The sequence below is a fragment of the Myotis yumanensis genome, unplaced genomic scaffold (genome assembly GCF_028538775.1).
Source record: "Myotis yumanensis isolate MYYU_CA2020_CCGP unplaced genomic scaffold, mMyoYum1.0.hap1 SCAF_7, whole genome shotgun sequence".
In the NCBI taxonomy this organism is placed as follows: Eukaryota; Metazoa; Chordata; class Mammalia; order Chiroptera; family Vespertilionidae; genus Myotis; species Myotis yumanensis.
The window spans coordinates 35,214,088-35,233,747 of record NW_027223758.1 but is presented as its reverse complement, the minus strand read 5'-3'; the positions used below and the strand labels follow the sequence as shown (position 1 = coordinate 35,233,747).

The 19,660-nt window shown below is 46.9% G+C and overlaps 1 protein-coding gene across 1 annotated transcript in view; it reads right to left on the bottom strand.

Moving 5' to 3' along the window:
• Positions 1–281: 281 nt before the first annotated feature.
• The window catches only part of CHMP4B (charged multivesicular body protein 4B), a 38,708-nt gene continuing 19,329 nt past the window's right edge, over positions 282–19,660 (bottom strand). Inside the window, exons 2-5 of the mRNA XM_070420160.1 lie at positions 5,657–5,834; positions 3,591–3,705; positions 2,350–2,476; positions 282–1,154 (exon numbers count right to left, since the gene is read on the bottom strand). Coding sequence (XP_070276261.1) covers positions 1,087–1,154; positions 2,350–2,476; positions 3,591–3,705; positions 5,657–5,834 — 488 coding nt within the window. The 3' untranslated portion in view covers positions 282–1,086. The remainder of the gene's footprint in view (positions 1,155–2,349; positions 2,477–3,590; positions 3,706–5,656; positions 5,835–19,660) is intronic.

The window sequence follows — 19,660 nt, the reverse complement described above, 5'->3', positions numbered from 1 at the left end:
TGATAGAGAAGAACTAGGGAAGACTCTAGAGCTACAAAGAAGAAACTCACTCCTAAACTGTTCCCAGAAGGCCCCCACGCAAGGTGAAGGCCACAGATGCATGGCTTTCAGAGCCTAAACACATTTCTAATAAGATACACTCTGCTCTTTGGTTCAAATTGTTGATTTAGGTCATGCTCAAGTCTTCTATATGTTTCCACAGGCTCCATTGGACCATGCTGGCCTGGAAAGGGTCAACTCCCAAAGCAAATGAGAGATTGATTGAACACAACGGCCAAGTATGAAAATTAATTGAGATATTTAATAGACAGTGCAAACCATAATTTCATCTGAATATAAATGTATGCACATGTTTCGAATGAGTTATCTATCAGTTATCACAAACAGCAACAAGGACCTTAGAGCTATGTTAGAAAAACATATAGCTGGAATTTAACTCTAACAATCTCACTTGTTCTCAAGAGAACACCATCCATTTCATATCAGTGTCACAAAGTTCAAAAGACCAGGGAAGTGGAAGTGAGGAGTGGGCTAGAATAGGAAACACAGGGGCCAGTACACAGGTGATGGACAGCAATACAGCTCTTGAGGAAACCAAAATCAGATGCATTATTACAGCTAAGGACAAGGAAAAGCCTATGGTTTTTAAAAAACGACTTTTCTGCCAGTACCATACAAGTCTTACAAAGAGATGTGCGACAAGTCAACTGACTTAAAAAGACAGAGGCTACATTTTCAGATCATTTCAACTGCAAACAGTCGACCCTTTCCATTGAGGTTCAGCAGTGGAGTTAGCGTAGTCCAGAAGCTCAATGTTGGATTTGCAAATACAGTTTATTTTACAGAAATTCAACATTATAAACAGCAGGCACCTCCCATCCCACCCGCCCACCCTCAACCCCGCCCACCCCGCTGGGTACAGACCATGCTATGCAGAGTGAGCAGTGATGCAGCCCTACTGCTTTGGAGGGAGATTCGAGAGCGATGGAACCTGCCTGCACCACGTCCTGCCTGCCCTGCACACGCAAATGCCTGCCCATTTGCAGGTCACCAGAGTCTGTCTGGGCCCAGCTTGCAATGGACCAGTTAATTAAAGCTTCCAGCCCAGGTCTCCAATTCCTTCATGTCCTCGTCTTCCTCTTCCTTCTTCTTGGCTGCGACAAGAGAAAAGGTAAATTAGAAGGGCTAGTTGTAGTCCTCTCAACTCATTCTGGCTGGGTGCCAGGACTGTGCCACATGGTGTTTGCAAAAACAGCCCTGCCCTTGCAGCCACCTCATCTCTAGGCTATCAGCAGACTGCCACTCTGTGCCTAAAAGCTGCAACATAAAACTCCAGATAACCAGGCACACTTTCCCCAACACCTCCCTTCCACCAGCATCAGGGCCAGACAAAACAAGGATTCTACACTAAGAGTCAGGATTCAGGGGAGGCCTCAGTTCCAGAGTATCCAAGGTCAGAAAGAGAAGGAAAAATACCACAAGAGATCAAATCCTTGCCACTTCCCTTTCCCCCTCAAGTGTCTTGAACCACCTCTCCACACCTGTGGGCAACTTGCTGGACATTTGGACTCCTCTGCCCCTACTCCGACCCCACCTGAACAGCTGACTCAACTCGAAGGGCCATCTCCTCCTTGAAACCAGGAGAATGAGGTGACTAGTCACTCTGCTCCCCGGGTACTCTCTATGCCAAATCAAACTGCTTCACCTTGTCTAGTTCTGTGTGGAATACTTCCACCCAGGCGTAAAATGATGGGGAAGGGAAGGGGAAGGAGGAACAGGCAGAAGGAAATGAAAGTCTTATAGAACCAGGACTTTAAAAAAGCCAAGCTATTTCCTTCCCACAGAGACGGCCTCCGAGGCCCCAGGCTTTTACAGGTGCATACAGCACAGGATTCTAGACAGGGAGCAAGAGTTGTCCTGGAATTAAACTCTCACACCTTCTCCCAGGCCTTATTTGGTGACACAGGGAAAATCATTCTGAGTTCTCAACTGGGGGTGATACCCTCCCACATCCCAAAGGGGACATCTGGCAATATCTGGAGATAATTTTGTTTGTCACAATTTGGGAAGGGGTGCTACTGGCATCTAGTGGATAAAAGAGGCCAGGGATGCTATTCAACATGCACAGTGTGCAGGACAGGCCTCCCATCCAGCCCCAGCCCTAAGGGCAATCTGGCTATGTCAACAGTGCCATAGATAAGAAACCCTGTTCTAGAGAGAACTAGGATAGGACAGTTGTCTCTGGGGCCCTCACAACAGATCCCACCTGGTTCTCAACTCTGGACCCAAACTGAAACCAAATGGCCACGTGGCGTCATGGGTGTGTCAGGACTCTGGATAAGTACTCACTGGGTTTTGATGGTAGAGCTATAGAGGGAACATTTGGTAGAGGGACTGTTTCAGGTCCACTGATTTCCAGCAAATTCTTGTCTAGTTCCTCCTGTTCTAGTTCTTCTAATTCTGCCATGAGTTCATCCTGGTAAAAAGAAACACAAGAATTAGATACCCTTGGGAATCCCAGCCTCCACAGCGGTACCTCTTGCCCGATGGCTGAGGGGACCCACACCCCTTCTGAGAAGGTCAGAGAAGAGATTAACTCCAGGTCCACATTCTGTGACTCAATTCGCTTCTATTGGTGAACATAATACACAAACGAGTAAGACTGGTGTCTATGTCTGTGTCTGTGTCCTGCACTAGGCTGTGCGCATCTTGAGAAAAAGGATTGTATCTTTTCATCCTATTTCTTTATCTCAGAACTGGGCGCACTAAGTGAATGTGTAGGAATGTTTGCTGAATTGAAATAAACTTGCCTAGTCTATCAAACTACAGCTGGAAAACATGAAAACCCTAGTAGTGGCAGCCAAGGGTAGAAGCCACAGACTGTTTAATCAGCTACACCATGGGAATCAGATAGCACAAAGAATCAGGTTCAATGGAGAGGGTCTGACCCTCAGTGGACTCAAATCTAAGGCAGAATGAAGTACCTTCAACAGGGTCTATTACTGTATTTCAAAAATCTATGAGACTCAGAGTCCTACTTGCTATAGCAGAAACTGGTAGGTGGCCAAGTTCCAGACCGATTCCCTCAGGACTCAGATGTGCAGGTAACTACTTGTTGAAACCAATTACTGACCTAAAGCAGGGGTCCTCAAACTACGGCCCGCGGACCACATGCGGCCCGCCGAAAACATTTGTTTTTTTACTTCAAAATAAGATACGTGCAGTATGCATAGGAATTTGTTCATAGTTTTTTTTTTAAACTATAGTCCGGCCCTCCAATGGTCTGAGGGACAGTGAACTGGCCCCCTGTTTAAAAAGTTTGAGGACCCCTGACCTAAAGCCTATTGTTGGGTCCCAACAAAGGTTCCTTTACTTCACCTAACCTTCTACCCCAAACGCGAAAGCGTCCCTCAAATTCAAGAATTAGGGAGGGTTAATATCATGCCCCATTTGTACAAATCTCTGGAGGGTTAAGAAACTGGTGATTTCGAAACCACATTCTGTCTGCGAGAGAGCCTTCCTTCACTAGCACATCAAAGGGCAGTCAGTGTCATTTGTTAAGCTTGTGTGATCTGCATGAAAACACTCACCTCATCAAACTCTTCTCCAAACCCTACAGGTTTTGAAATAGCTGTTGAAATCTCCTCTGCGAGTTCTTGCTGGTCAGCAATGTCCTGCATTAACTCATCAACTTTATCGATGTCCCTGTAAATGAAATGGACAGATGTCATATTAATGATCTGTCTATGAAAAGAGATTTTGTGAGACAGGGATAGAAACTCTACTCCACCCATCTGCTCCCAGCTCCACCCCCTACAATTACTCTCTGCAAGGAATTACTTTTTTGTCTTTATTCTCTTCCACTCGCCCTTTAAAATAGAGAACCACAGAATCAAGAGGATGGAAGTGTCCTTAGGTATTAACCTAATCCAACACCTAAGGAAATAAGGCTTAGCAAAGCTAGGGGCTACAGTCATTGTCTCTCATGCAAACCAGTAAACATGTCAGATGAGACCACAGGACTTTAACTGCTGGGCCAATAGCTCTTCTTCAAGCTCAAGGGAAATTCTTGAACAGGGTCTAGTATGGGGGAATGTGCTCTTTGTGTTATAGTGGAAGCAACAAATCATAAAGTCACAAGTCAAAATGTAGCCACGCCACTTGACAGGTCCTTCCCATCAACTCAAATACATGTGTGGTCCTCTACTAGACTCCAAAGAAAAGGCAAACATGCAGAATTATTTCCTATACACTGTCAACCTCAATCATATAAATATACAATTAACATAGTATATATACATATACTTCAAAGTGTGCACAGTATTTACTGAGCTGTGCTCTGTACTGGCCATCCTGGAGAACACAGAAATGAAGCAGACATGGACCACACTGGGGAAGCTCAGTCCAATGAACATCCACCCCGAGATAACACCTCACTTAGTATTTGAAGGCTACTTTTCCTGCAATGGGCCAAATAGTAAATTTTAGAATTTGTGGGCCATTTGATCTCTGTGGCAAATACTCAACCCTGCGTAGCACAAAAAACACCATAGACAATATGTAAATTAATGGGCATAACTGTGTTTCAATAAAACTTTATTTACAAAAATAGGTAACAAGCCCATAGGCTACATTTTGCCAATCCCTATTCTATAGCATGGCTGAATACTCAAAAGGAAGCCAAAAGGGGCTCTAAGCACCCCTAAATATATGCTGCCGCGTTCAAGCACTAAAACAACTGCAACAATTTTGTTCATGGGAGAGGCCCTCATTTGAAACCTGGTGCTACCCTTGCCTTTAATTACGATTGTAACAAGTTTGATTATCTAGTTGCTTAGGCCAATGTATATGAGGAGTAGCTACCTAAAGGAGGGGCTGCTAAATCAAGAACACTATCAATATGAGAGCCAAAGCCCAAAAGCAAGGGGGAGGCAGAAACTGCCATCAAAAGCATTCATAAGGCCCTAGCCGGTTTTGCTCAGTAGATAGAGCATCAGACTGTGAACTGAAGGTTCAATTCTAAGTCCAGGGCACATGCCTGGGTTGCAAGCTCAATTCCCAGTAGGGGGCATGCAGGAGGCAGCCGATCAATGATTCTCTCTCATCATTAATGTTTCTCTCTCTCTCTCTCTCCTTCTCCATTCCTCTCTGAAATCAATAAAAATATTTTAAAAAAAGAAAGCATTCATAAGAATAGAGCGATCCAATGCCCTTGGATGTACACTTTTCAGGGCCCCCGATAGCATCAGGAAAAAGTCACAAACATTGGTTCTAATCCCAGTTCTATTCAAGCTCATACATAACCCAGGGCAAATCACCTCCCCTCTCTGGGACATGACTTCCCCACCTTGATAATCAGAGGCCTGGGTGAGAAGACCTTCTAAGAACCTTTCCAGCTTGAAACTCTGCTCATCACAGTAACTCTGAGTTACTCAGAAAATACTGCTTCACTCCATGAGATCTGCTTCCAAAGGCAGCAAGGTACGTAATTCATTTTAGCAAGAGTTTCAAAAAGAATACAAATTAAAACAACCTGAGGTGCTTGAATGGATAAGTCAAGAGGACTGCCAAGGCCATGGCCTGAGCTCCAGGCATTCCAGGGCCAGCACTGCCCTGACACACGAGTGCCCCCCTCCACCAGCCAGTGGCCACATACATGTTGTCGTGGGCAGCTTTCATAGCCTTGGCGGCATAGCCCATGTTCTTGAGCACCTCGGTGTTGGTGTTGGCATTTTCCAGGGCCTCTCGCTGGAACTCGATGGTTGATAGTGTGCCGTCAATCTGTGCCAGCTGCTTTTCATACCTCTTCTTGCGCTTCAGTGCCTGGAGGGCCGCTGCATAGGGAGAAAACACAGTTTCAGAGAGTCTAGACATGAAGTAACGTTCCGGATTCACCTGAGTCTTCTCTGTAATTTTTTAAAAATATATTTTTAAATTGATTTCAGAGAAGAACGGAGAGGGAGAGATAGAAACATCAATGTTGAGAGACAATCATTGATTGGCTGCCTCCTGCACTCCTTCTACTGGGGATTGAGTCCACAACCCAGGCATGTGCCCCTGACTGGACTCAAACCTGGGACCCTTCAATCTGCAGGCCGACGCTCTATCCACTGAACCAAACTGGCTAGGGAGTCTCTCTAATTTTTTTTTAAATATTTTTTTTATTGATTTTAGAGAGAGAGAAAGAGAAACGTTGATCACCTGCCTTCTACACGCCCACTACTAAGAATCGAGCCCGCTACCAGGGCATGTGCCCTGACCAGGAATTGAACCAGTGACCTCACTCAACCAACTGAGCCACAATGGCCAGGGCCCTTCTCTCAAATTTTAATGGATGCACCTCAGTTGTTGTTTCCACTATAACACAAAGAACATATTCAGTTTTCTGAGAAACTATACAAAATTCATGTGCAACCAAGCACACAAGCAAAAGTTCACATTCTCTGACAGCACCCCCCCACACACACACAAACACACACACATCAAATCATAAAGAGGCGTTCAGAGAAAGAATGTGCTTTGAGGTCAAACTACATTAGGTTCAAAACCCAGTTCACAGACTTAGGTGAGCTACTTAGCTTCCCCAATAGGTTCACAATGAGGAATAAATGAGAGAACATAGGTAAACAACCTAGCATAACATTAAACAGTGGACAAACACACACAAAAAAACACAGCAGCCCTGACCGGTTTGGTTCAGTGGACAGAGTGTCGGCCTGCGGACTCAAGGGTCCCAGGTTCGATTCTGGTCAAGGACATGTACCTTGGTTGTGGGCACATCCCCAGTAGGGAGTGTGCAGGAGACAGCTGAATTGATGTTTCTCTCTCATCAAAATTTCTAACTCTCTATCCCTCTCCCTTCCTCTCTGTAAAAAAATCAATAAAATATATTTTTAAAAAAACACAAAAAAAACCCACAGCAGCTCTAATTATGATAAGGCAATTTTAAGGTATCATTTTATGTCAACTAAATTACAAAAACAGTAAATAATGACTATACCTAGTGATGGATCAGTTAGGGTTAAAATGCTATCTCACTGTACATAGCTGACAACTATAACTTGTTATAATGCTTCTGAAAAGTCACATGGCAATACACAGCACCAGCCATAATGACATTCCTGCCCTCTGACCCAGTAACTTCCTTCTGGAAATGTATTCAACAAAAGCAGAAAGCCCCATGACTGAAGATGGTTACTATAGCATTCTCTATCATAGAAAACACAACAGAATAAAGACAGAACGCCCTGCCAGGGACAAACCTAGAGTGTGACCATTCAGTCAAGTCAATGTCATCACCTATCTTGGTTTCTGGCATATTAAGGCTATAGAGATAATCTTGCTTTAAATCAGAGTTAGGATAGGCAATTTAATCATGGTGAATTTGTGGCTGCGCAGGGGCCAAAACCACATTTCCTACTCAAAACCCAGGCTTCCTCCCTTACTGTCCCAATTCCCTCTTTACACTAAAATGGTCTTTAGCACACATCTTAGATGGGCATCAAAGCCAGAAAGGAAGCTCAGCACAGACTCATGAAGAATGAATGGGCTGGGTTGGGAATGCTGCCCAGCCCCTGCCTTGGCCTGGACAGCATTAGCCTCACATCCATACAGACACACATATGCACCCAAGCATGCATGCTCCTCATGCCTACGGGCTTCAGACTAGAGTCATCTCCTGTAGGCTATAAGCAACAATCATTTCCTCCATATGTCACATGAATAGGTTCCATGCTCCTTCCACTCACACTCCCTGTTAGCCTAGGCCAGTGGTCAGCAAACGCATTAGTCAACAGAGCCAAATATCAACAGTACTTCTTCAAAATAGACTCGCCCAGGCTGAAAACCGACTTCTGCGCATGGGCCACGAAGTTTCAATCGCATTGCCCGCACGTGGTATTTTGTGGAAGAGCCACACTCAAGGGGCCAAAGAGCCGCATATGGCTCGCGAGCCGCAGTTTTCCGCACACTGGCCTAGGGTTATGTCCTAAAAACCAGTTGCCAGCCCTAGCCAGTTTGGCTCAGTGGATAGAGCATCAGCCTGCGGACCAGAGGGTCCCAGGTTCGATTCTGGTCAAGGGCGCATGCCTGGGTTGTGGGCATTAACTCAGGTCAGCAGGTGATAAGAAGCAGAACCTCAGTTTCCTCATCTGCTAAAAAGGGTGATTATTTCTACCTTAAAGGGTTGTTGTGAGGTACATATATAGCACGACCCTTCACTGTTCCCCCTTCCCACCTGTAGAATTCACAGCCTCTTCCTTTCCATGCAGTGAACTCTCCAGGATGGTGTCTGGCAGGGATAATTGATTTGTTTACTTTAATCTAACGTCTATGTGTATTTCTTAAGTAACTGAGAACTCCTAAGAGAAAGGGTACATGATTAATTTTCCTTCTCCATACATGGTTTAAGTAAAGTAACCTTAAAATTAGACATGGGGTCAGCATTTGGGCTGCAGAATATGTGCAAACATATTCACAGCACTGGAACTACTCTGTATCTTACAATATTCCTCCATCCCAACCTTATTTCTGACCAACAAAATCTGCTTCTATATGTAGCCAAAGTCCAAAGAGCCAAGCCCAATATCGTACATATAAATATATGCTGGCTCTTAGTGTCTTGCCTTGTACTTCTCCAAATTCCTGATGGTTAATTAAAAAAAACATGCCGAAACCGGTTTGGCTCAGTGGATAGAGCGTCGGCCTGCGGACTGAAAGGTCCCAGGTTCGATTCCGGTCAAGGGCATGTACCTGGGTTGCGGGCATATCCCCAGTGGGAGATGTGCAGGAGGCAGCTGGTCGATGTTCCTCTCTCATCGATGTTTCTAACTCTCTATCTCTCTCCCTTCCTCTCTGTAAAAAATCAATAAAATATATTAAAAAAAAACACAAAAAAACAAGTACTTTATTCTCATCACAAGAAAATAAATTAATCATCATGAGGTGATGGATGTTAACTAAACTTATTATAATAATCATATTATAATCTATATATCTACACTAATAAAAGAGAAACATGGTAATTAGCGTACGACCGCTACCCTTCCCATTGGCTAATCAGGGAGATATACAAAGTAACTGTCAGCCAAGATGGCGGCCGGCAGCCAGGAAGCTGATGCGAACAGGGAGGCTCGCTTCCTTCAGTGACAGAGGACTCCAACGTTCCCCGCCGGCCTCTGAGCTTCAGTTGGAAACATAGTAACATTTATAGAAGATAAACAAAAGCCCAGAAACCTCCTGTCAGTCAGCCGGGATCTCAGAGCTGGAGTCGCAACATTGTTTCGAATACAGAAAACAAAGGCCAGAAACCTGCTTTCAGCCGAGCCTCAGAGAGAAAGCCGGCTCTCAGCTCCAGTGACAGCCATAGAAGGTAAATAAATGCCAGAATAAAAAAAAAAGAAAAAAAGGAGAGGTTTGGAGCTCCAGTCGCCCGCCAGCCTGAAAACGGCCCTCAGCCCCTCACCCAGACTGGCCAGGCACCCCAGTGGGGACCCCCACCCTGAAGGGTGTGTGACCAGCTGCAAACAGCCATCATCCCCTCACCCAGGCTGGCCAGGCACCCCAGTGGGGACCCCCACCCTGAAGCAACAAGATGGCGGCTAATTTGCATACTGTAGGCAGGCGGCAGCAGGCAAGGCTGTCTGTGGTCTGGGACCCGGATCTGTGACCCTGCCAGGCGGGATCAGCGGAGCTGCGAGGCCTCCCGGCACCAGGATCAGCGTGACAGGGGGCAGCGCCCAAACCCCCTGATCGCTCTGCAGCTCTGTATGTGACAGGGGGCAGCACCCCAACCCCCTCCCCCCCCCCACGGGCCCTGCTCTATGTGAGACGGGGTAGAGCCATACCTCCCCATCGGCCCTGCCCTGAGTGTGACAGTGGCGGCGCCCCAACCTCCTGATTGGCCCTGCTCTGTGTGTGACAGGGTGTGGCGCCCCAACTCCCCCCCCCCCCCCCCATGGACCCTGCTCTGTGTGTGACAGGGGGGAGCTCCTCAACCCCCTGATCGGCCCTGCTCTGTGCGTGACAGGGGGGAGCTCCCCAAACCCCTGATAGGCCCTGCTCTGTGTGTGACAGGGGGGAGCTTCCCAAACCCCTGATTGACCCTGCTCTGTGTGTGACAGGGTACGGAGCCCCAACCCCCCTGATGGTCCCTGCTCTGTGTGTGACAGGGGGCAGCGCCCCAGCCCCCTGATCGGCCCTGCTCTGTGCGTGACAGGGGGTGGCGCCACAACCTCCCCATCGACCCTGCCTTGAGTGTGACGGGGCAGTGCCCCAACCCCCCAATCGACCCTACCCTGAACATGACTAGGGGTGGCATCGCAACCTCCCCATCCGCCCTGCTCTGTGCATGACAGGGGGCGGCACCCCAACTCCCCAATCGGCCCTGCTCTGAGCCCGACCAGGGGCTGCACCTAGGGATTGGGCCTGCCCTCTGCCACCCGGGAGCAGGCCTAAGCCAGCAGGTCATTATCTCCCGAGGGGTCCCAGACTGTGAGAGGGCACAGGCCAGGCTGAGGGACCCCCTTTCCCCACCCCCCCCCCCAGTGCACAAATTTTTGTGCACCGGGCCTCTAGTATATATATAAAATCCTAATATGCAAATAGACCGAACAGCAGAGCAACCAAACAACTGATCGCTATGACGTGCGCTGACCACCAGGGGGCACATGCAGAACATGGCAGGTGTCGGCAGTAGGTGGCAGAGCACAGAATATGGCGAGCATCATCCGTGGTGGGATGGTGGAACAGGTGAGTGGGGGCACCAGACCAAGGCGGGGCGCCGGTCGCTGTCATCAGGGTGAGCCTCTGCTGGTTACTGAAAATTCTTTGCTCCCGTGTGCCGGAGTCCCAGCGGGTGCTCACACCTGCTGCCAGCACCTGCACCTGCTGCCAGCGCCGGCCCTGATCACTCGGTGCTGTCAGTGGGTGTGAGCAGTGGCTGCTGGCCCCGATCATACCTCCGGGCTTCTCCACCTCCCCCTGCTCCTGAGGGGCAGTTGGGGCCGCAGCCGCCACTCACACCTGCTGACAGCACCGGCCCCGATCGCTCTGTGCCATCAGCAGGTACAAGCGGGGCCAGCACTGTCAGAGCGTGGGAGTGGCGGGAGTGGAGCTGCCGGCAGACAGGGGACTGGGGGCCATAGCGGAGGGGCTGGGCGGGGGCGTGGAGGATGGGCCAAGACCCGCCCCTGTGTCTACCGTAGCCTCGAAACCCACAGTTTCTTTCAAGGTGCACAAATTCATGCACTGGGCCCCTAATATTATATACGTATATCAAATCAATATGTTCTACACCTAAAACTAATACAATATTATGTCAATTATATCTCAATAAAACTGGGGAAATGGAAAAAATAACCCACGTACTGAGTTAACAAGGAGTGCATATAAACGAAATATTCAAAGAAGGGGCATACAAAGAGATCCCTTTTCTGCCAAAGAACCTCAGTGTCATTCCTAAGCACAATGGCTTTAACAATTGAAATCTAACCCGGACCAATAGCAGTTTAAGAGGTTACTTTTAGCCGAAACCGGTTTGGCTCAGTGGATGGAGCGTTGGCCTGCGGACTGAAGGGTCCCGGGTTCGATTCCGGTCAAGGGCATGTACCTGGGTTGCGGGCACATCCCCGGTGGGAGGTGTGCAGGAGGCAGCTGATTGATGTTTCTCTCTCGTCGATGTTTCTAGCTCTCTGTCTCTCTCCCTTCCTCTCTGTAAAAAATCAATAAAATATATATATTTTTAAAAAGAGGTTGCTTTTAGATGGGAAAAAACAGTCTTCAGAATCTCCATATTTAATTATGCCTTTGCTGGTTCCAAGAGAGTAATTACAGAATCTAATAACCAGCTTTATTGGCTCTGAAAGCTCAAGCAAAAACAACTTCAACCATGTGGAAATAAACATTGGTCTCCAGATAGTTGCTTCATTAGACACTTTGAACAGCTACTGGAAGAAAAAATACAGAAGAGATACCCTAAAAAGTAGGGAGACCAGTGGAAAAGATATTCACCCAAGACCAGAAACTCCTTCAGCAAAGGCATCTGTTAGTAACTGTACAGAAACCATTTTCAGAGAACACACCAGTTCAATACAACTAGATAGGGCATTCCTTTCTTCTAGGCAAAGAAAGACTTGACTTCTCTTTGAAGGGTTGCTGAGGAGTGTCAGTTTGCTTGCCCTGACTTGGGGCATTTAGTATAGGGTCATTAGCATCTCAATAGATGCTAAGAAGTCATAACTGCACACTCATTACTTATATACAGAGAGACTTGAGCATTGGTGGGAAGGAAGGTCCAGTAATACCATACCCTCTCACTAACTGAATGATGGTGTCTACAGTTCTTTCAAAGACCCAAGGTTCTACATCTGAATTCATCTAGCAAAAGGCATAAGGGCTGAGAGGGAAGGAAGAAGCTGCTGCTTCTTTTTCAGTCCCAGCATGAACTACACAGCAAACATGAACATACACACAAATGTAACATTAAGGGAGAATTCTGAAGAACCTTCAGCAGGCTGGTCACGGCAGGGTTTCTGGCAGGCAGGGTGCTGAGTAAAGCTGAGGGAATAATCATTCAGATTCTCCTTTCTCATTATGCCCATAAATAAACCTAAAATATTCAGGGTACTATGTCTCAGGATACTCAGGTGGGTCCAGTTAGTTACAGGGCCTGTTCTTCAGCCATATTGGAAAACCTAATTCATGGGTTTGGGGTATTCAGAAGGATCTTGTCTCAATAGTAGGGTCTAGCCCTATCTATAATAATAAAAGTATAATATGCTAATTAGACCAGACATCCTTCCGGATGAAGCCATGGCAGCGGGGGTTGAGGCAGAGGCAGCCGTGGCGGTGGCGGGGGCTGAGCCCCTTACACGAATTTTGTGCATTGGGCCTCTAGTCCTATATAATAAAAGCCTAATGTGCTAAGTGTCGGGTTGTCTGGTCATCTATTCAATCAAAGCGTAATATGCTAAGGCCGCTTAACTGCTCGCTATGACGTGCACTGACCACCAGGGGGCAGATGCTCCGACCAGTAGGTTAGCTTGCTGCTGGGGTCTGGCCGATTGGGGACTGAGCTAGATGGGCCGAACATGCCTTGGAGCCCTTCTGCGGTCCCTCCCCTGCTGGCCAACCTCCCGCGTCCCTCCCTGGCCCTGATCGTGTACCGGTGGGGTCCCTCGGCCTCACCTGTGCCCTCTAGCAATACGGGACCCCTCAGGGGATATCGAAGAGCCAGTTTCGGCCCAATCCCACAGTCCAGGCCGAGGGACCCCACTCATGCATGAATTCGTGCACCAGGCCTCTGGTATTAGATAAACATTGCACTGGGCCCAACTAACAAATCTTAAAAACAAGACCAAAAAGGACAAACTGTTACCAAGGAAATAAACTATTCCCAAACAAAGCTTGAGAATATTTATAGAAATATAGAAATACCCAGTACCTAACAAGGTAAAATTTACATTCAACACCCAATCAAAAGTTACCATGCAAAGAAGTGGGTGAATACTATCTGTAACACAAAGAAAAATCAAATCGCCGAAACCGGTTTGGCTCAGTGGATAGAGCATCGGCCTGCGGACTGAGGGGTCGCAGGTTCGATTCCGGTCAAGGGCATGTGCCTGGGTTGCGGGCGCGTCCCCAGTGGGGGATGTGCAGGAGGCAGCTGATCAATGTTTCTCTCTCATCGATGTTTCTAACTCTCTATCTCTCTACCTTCCTCTCTGTAAAAAATCAATAAAGTATATTTCAAAAAAAAAGAAAAGAAAAATCAAATCAATTCCAAGTAACCCAGAACTAATACAGATGGAGAGTTAGCAATTTGCTATGGAAACAGGGACAAAAATGATACACTCCCAAGGTTGAAGGAACTCACTAACCATCAGAGAGGACAATGTGATATGATGACAGAGGTAACAACAGGGCACTCTGGGAGCCTAGAGGAAGAGAACCTAATCTTTGGAGCTGTCACATATTTAAAGGATGATAAAAGATAGACAAGAGGGACATATCCCAGGCAGGAGAAAAAGAGAGGCATGAGAGAATGGGGGAGGGGGCAAGGTATGATAAAAAGCTCCAGAAAGAAACTCAAGACCAGTCTTCTTTGTCTTGTTAAGGAGCTGTTGGACTTGATCCCAGGTTAGAGGGAAGCTATTGAAAGATGAAAGCTGAAGCAAAAACAACATGATCAGATTTGCATTTCAGAAAGATCCCTCTGGCTGCTATGGGGAGAAAGGACTGGCAACCACTGCACTAATCCACAGGGTTTGGATTTCAAGGACCTGAACTAAGGCCACAGCAGAGGATCTGACCAGAAGAGGATCAACTTGAGAGACACTAGGAGGGAAGACTCCATGGGCCTACAAACCTGTTTGAATATGCAGGGTAAAGAAAAGGAGAGGGAGCCAGAAACAAAAAACAGGTTCCCAGCAGGAGAACCTGGAGGCTGAGATGCCATTTCTCTGAGAGACTAGTGACTTAGAGGACAGCAGCTGGGTCAGGAAAGGAGAAACCATTCCCCCCAGGTCTTTCTGTGAGGCTCTGGACTTCAAAATTCAGATCAGTACCTGAAATCTGAATTAAAATTTTCTAAATCCATATGATCAAGATAGAAAAGTTCAGGAATTTCTGAGTGGTTCAAATCTAAATAATTTCTTTTTAAAAAAATATATTTTATTGATTTTTTTTACAGAGAGGAAGGGAGAGGGATAGAGAGTTAGAAACATCGATGAGAGAGAAACATCCATCAGCTGCCTCCTGCACACCCCCTACTGGGGATGTGCCCGCAACCAAGGTACATGCCTGTGACCGGAATCGAACCTGGGACTCTTCAGTCCACAGGCCGACGCTCTAGCCACTAAGCCAAACTGGTCAGGGCTAAATAATTTCTTATTAAACTGTAAAGAGCACAGGATTCAAAGGTAACCTAACCATTACCATTTATGTATGTATGTGTCAGGAGAATATCTAGTACGTGTTTATAATTTACAGAGACTATCTCTGGGCCTTATAACTGGTTACTCTGGGAGACACCCTGAATGGCTAGGGCAGGAAAAGAACTTTGCAAATTATGTACTATTTGCAATACATCTAATCAAAATAAACAAAAAAGTAACTTAAAATAAAATAGCCAATTTCTTCCCCATCCCTAGATATGAAAAGGCAGTTACAGTTAAAATAGCAAATATTTACTTAGAACAATTTAACTATGTCTGGCACTGGAGCCGTGGTCTGGTCCCACCAGTGGAGTAAAGGCATTGATTGCGCTCCTCTCCCCAATCTCCCAACACGCCAGGTCTGAGGCTGGATGCTCTTAGCGGGGCTTATTAGGGGTGACCAGGTCCTTGGCTTCCATTCCCAGGCTGGGATGAAATGGTTCTTTCCTGATTGGCTTTTCTTCCTCCACTTCCAACTGAATCCACACCAACAAGAGCCCCCTTCTGCCTGAGCAAGCATGAAAGCACCCTGGCAACTGCGATGACAACAGAGGTTGGGGGCTGGGGTTTTTTGTAGGGAAGTAGGGAGGGGGAAATTGCCAGCAGAAAAACACTTCCCAGTGTTTTTCCAAAGCAGGAGGAAAACCAAACCAGCCTTTTCTCCTTTTAGAATCAGACAGACATGATGATGGGTTGTAGAGACAAATCACTCTTCCTTGACCAAATAGCAGCAAGGAATGAAGGGCAAAAGGAGCCACAAGAATCTGGTGCCTTTCTGGGGGGAAAAACTTGCCTTAGTCCCCCAAAATGGGGACACAGCACCTCAGAGTCCTGGAACCCTAGTGCACATCTCTATTTTCACACTGCCTGTAATTTAATTAGAATGGGAGCTCCTGGACGAAGGGACTATCTCCCTATTTCAGTATCCTTGGTACAGAGTAGGTGCTCAGAGAAATGGTTGGCTGGACAAACACACTCCTGGAGAGTAAACCTGACCTTGTTTCATTTGTTTCTAGGGCAAAGGAAATTAAGGAGAAAATAAAACAAATGGGACTACATCAAAATAAAAAGTTACTGAACAGCAAAAGACACCATCAATAAAACGAAAAGGGAGCCCATCGTATGGGAAAACATATTTGACAATGATACATCTGATAAAGGGTTAATTTCCAAAATATAAAATGAACTCATACAACTTAACAAAAGGAAGACAATCCAATTATTAAAAAATGGGCAAAGGACCTAAATAGACACTTCTCCAAAGTGGACATACAAATGGCCAATAGCCATATGAAAAAATGCTCAAAGTCACCAATCACCAGGCAGATGCAAATTAAAATGACAATTAGGTATCACCTCACACCTGTCAGAATGACTACCATCAACAAATGAACAAATGACAAGTGCTGGCAAGGATGTAGAGAAAAGGGAACCCTAGGTACATGGCTGGTGGGAATGCAGACTGGTGCAGCCATTATGGAAAACAGTATGGAGTTCCCTTAAAAAATTAAATATGGACCTGCCATTTGACCCAGTGGATCTCACTTCTAGGAATATATATCCTAAGAAATCCGAAACACCAATCATAAAGAACATATGCACCCCTATGTTCATAGCAGCATAATTTACAATAGCTAAGATCTGGAAACAGCCCAAGTGTCCATCAGTAGATGAGTGGATAAAAAAGCTGTAGTACATTTACACCATGGAATACTATGCAGCAGTAAAAAAGAAGGATCATTTATCCTTTGAGATAGCATGGAGGGACCTGGAGTGTATTATGCTAAGCAAAATAAGCCAGTCAGAGAAAGACAACTATCACATGATCTCACTCATATGTGGAATCTAATGAACAAAATAGATCCAGAAACACAGAAGCATAGAACAGACTGCAAAATCTCAGAGAGAAGGTGGGGGGAGGAACTGGGTGGAAAGAGATCAACCAAAGAAGATCTTATATGTATATATGCATAACCCATGGACACAGACAATAGGGTGGCGAAGGTCTGAGGCTGGAGGGGGAGAGCTAGGGGCAAGCAAGAAGGGGTCAATGGGGGGGGGAAATGGGGACACATGTAATACTTTCAACAATATTTAATTTTTTTAAATGGTAAATTTTATGTTACATATACTTTAACACACATACAAAAAAATATATATCAGTTCATGAGTTTGCTATCTGGTCTTCCCTGCTGAACAATCCTATATAACAGTGATGGCGAACCTATGACACGCGTGTCAGAGGTGACACGTGAACTCATTTTTTTGGTTGATTTTTCTTTGTTAAATGGCATTTAAACATATAAAATAAATATCAAAAATATAAGTCTTTGTTTTACTATGGTTGCAAATATCAAAAAATTTCTATATGTGACACGGCACCAGAGTTAAGTTAGGGTTTTTCAAAATGCTGACACGCCGAGCTCAAAAGGTTCGCAATCACTGTTATATAATAAAAGCCTAATATGCTATGTGTCCGGTCATCCAGTCATCTGTTCAACCAATCAAAGCATAATATGCTAATGATATGCTAAGATTGCTCAACTGCTCGCTATGATGTGCACTGGCCACCAGAGGGCAGACAGTTGAGCAGTCAACCAGTCACTATGACATACACTGACCACCAGGAGGCAGATGCTCCAACTGGTAGGTTAGCTTGCTGCTGGGGGTCTGGCTGATCAGGCCTGAGCGAGACGGGCCAGACACACCCTGGAGCCCTCCCATGGTCCCTCCCTAGCTGGCCAACCTCCCACATCCCTCCCCAGCCCCAACTGTGCACCGGTGGGGTCCCTTGGCCTGGCCTGCACCCTCTCGCAATCCCTTCAGGGGGATGTCAGAGAGCCAGTTTTGGCCTGATCCCACAGGCCAGGCCGAGGGACCCCACTGGTGCAAAAATTTGTGCACTGAGCCTTTAGTGTAATTTATAATCATACTAGAGGCCCAGTGAACGGATTCATACACTGGTGTGGGGTGTGGCCTGCGGGGATCGGTCCTCTGTGGGAGCGACACTCCTCCCAGTCGGGAGCAGTTCCACTGTGGGAGCGCATTGACCACCAGGGGGCAGCTCCTGTGTTGAGTGTCTGCCCCCTGGTGGTCAGTGCACGTCACAGCAACTTGTCGTTCTGGTCATTCAGCTGTTCGGTTGCTGGGCTTTCATATATATATAGATACTAGAGGCCCGGTGCACAAAAATTTGTGCACTCAGGGGAGGGGGGTCCCTCAGCCCGGCCTGTGCCCTCTCGCAGTCTGGGACCCCTCGGGGGATGACCACCTGCTGGCTTAGGCCTGCTCCCTGGGTGATTGGGCCTAAGCTGGCAGTCAGACATCCCTCTGGCAGCCCGGCAGCCATTGGGGGATGTCCACTTGCCAGCGGGGAGCAGGCCTAAGCTGCAGTCGGACATCCTTAGCACTGCTGAGGAGGCAGGAGAGGCTCCCACCACCACCGCTGTACTGGCAGCCATCAGTCTGACTTGTGGCTGAGCAGAGCTCCCCCATGTGGGAGCGCACTGACCACCAGAGGGCAGCTCCTGCATTGAGCGTCTGCCCCCTGGTGGTCAGTGTGTCATAGTGACCAGTCATTCCCAGTCTTTCTGCTGTTAGGGTCAGTTTGCATATTACCCTTTTATTATATAGAATAGAGGCCTGGTGCACGGGTGGGGGCCAGCTGGTTTGCCCTGAAGGGTGTCCCGGATCAGGGTGGGGGTCCCGCTGGGGTGCCTGGCCAGCCTGGGTGAGGAGCTGATGGCTGTTTGCAGCTGGTCACACCCCCTGCAGGGTGGGGGTCCCCACTGGGGTTCCTGGCCAGTCTGGGTGAGGGGCTGAGGGCCGTTTTCAGGCTGGCCAGCGACTGAAGCTCCCAGCCTCTCCTTTTGTTCTTTTCTTTTTTTTTATTCTGAGATTTATTTACCGTCTATAATTGAAACATTGTTGCCATCACTGGCACTCCCAGCTCTGAGGCCCTGGCTGGCTGAAAGCAGGTATCTAGGGTTTGTTTAGCTTCTATAATTGAAACACTGTTGCTTTCGGGCTCAGAGCCGGGCCGTGGCAGGCAGGGAACCTTGGCTTCCTTCATCACTGGAGCAAGCAAGTCTCATGTTCTCTTCAGCTGCGTGGCTGCCAGCCGCCATCTTTGTTGGCAGTTAATTTGCATATCGCCCTGATTAGCCAATGGGAAGTGTAGCGGAGGTACGGTTAATTACCCTTTTTGTCTTTTATTAGATTAGATAAGATGAGAATAATAAAACTGGAGCACTAACTCCAAACTGCACAGAATAACCAGAAACCAAAATACTTGGGGGAAAATAATTTATATTCTCTTAAACAATATACACCAGTGTTAGATTACAATCTGATTGTGAAGAAAGGAATGTCAGAAAGCAGGCTTCCTACCAAGGCTCAGGGTCCCCTTGTAGCAATTAGAAAACAAAAGATAAGGAGGATAAATGCTGAAAATTCTCCAGCCAATTAAAATTCCTTATCCTGGCTTCAGTAGCCCCTTTACGGTAGGGCTCCCAGGACCCTCCACACAGATGATTGACAGGCAGCCTCAGAGTCTTCTCTGTCTCCCCACCTCTGGCACTTTGGTTTTTTTGGCTCGAAATGTTAAGGGGAAACTGCCATTCCATTCACCCTTTGCCTTCTGCCTCACCACCACCCTCTCTCAACCAAGCTTCCTTCCAAATCCCACTGAGCACTCCAGACAATCTCTGTACCCCAACAGACAGTTC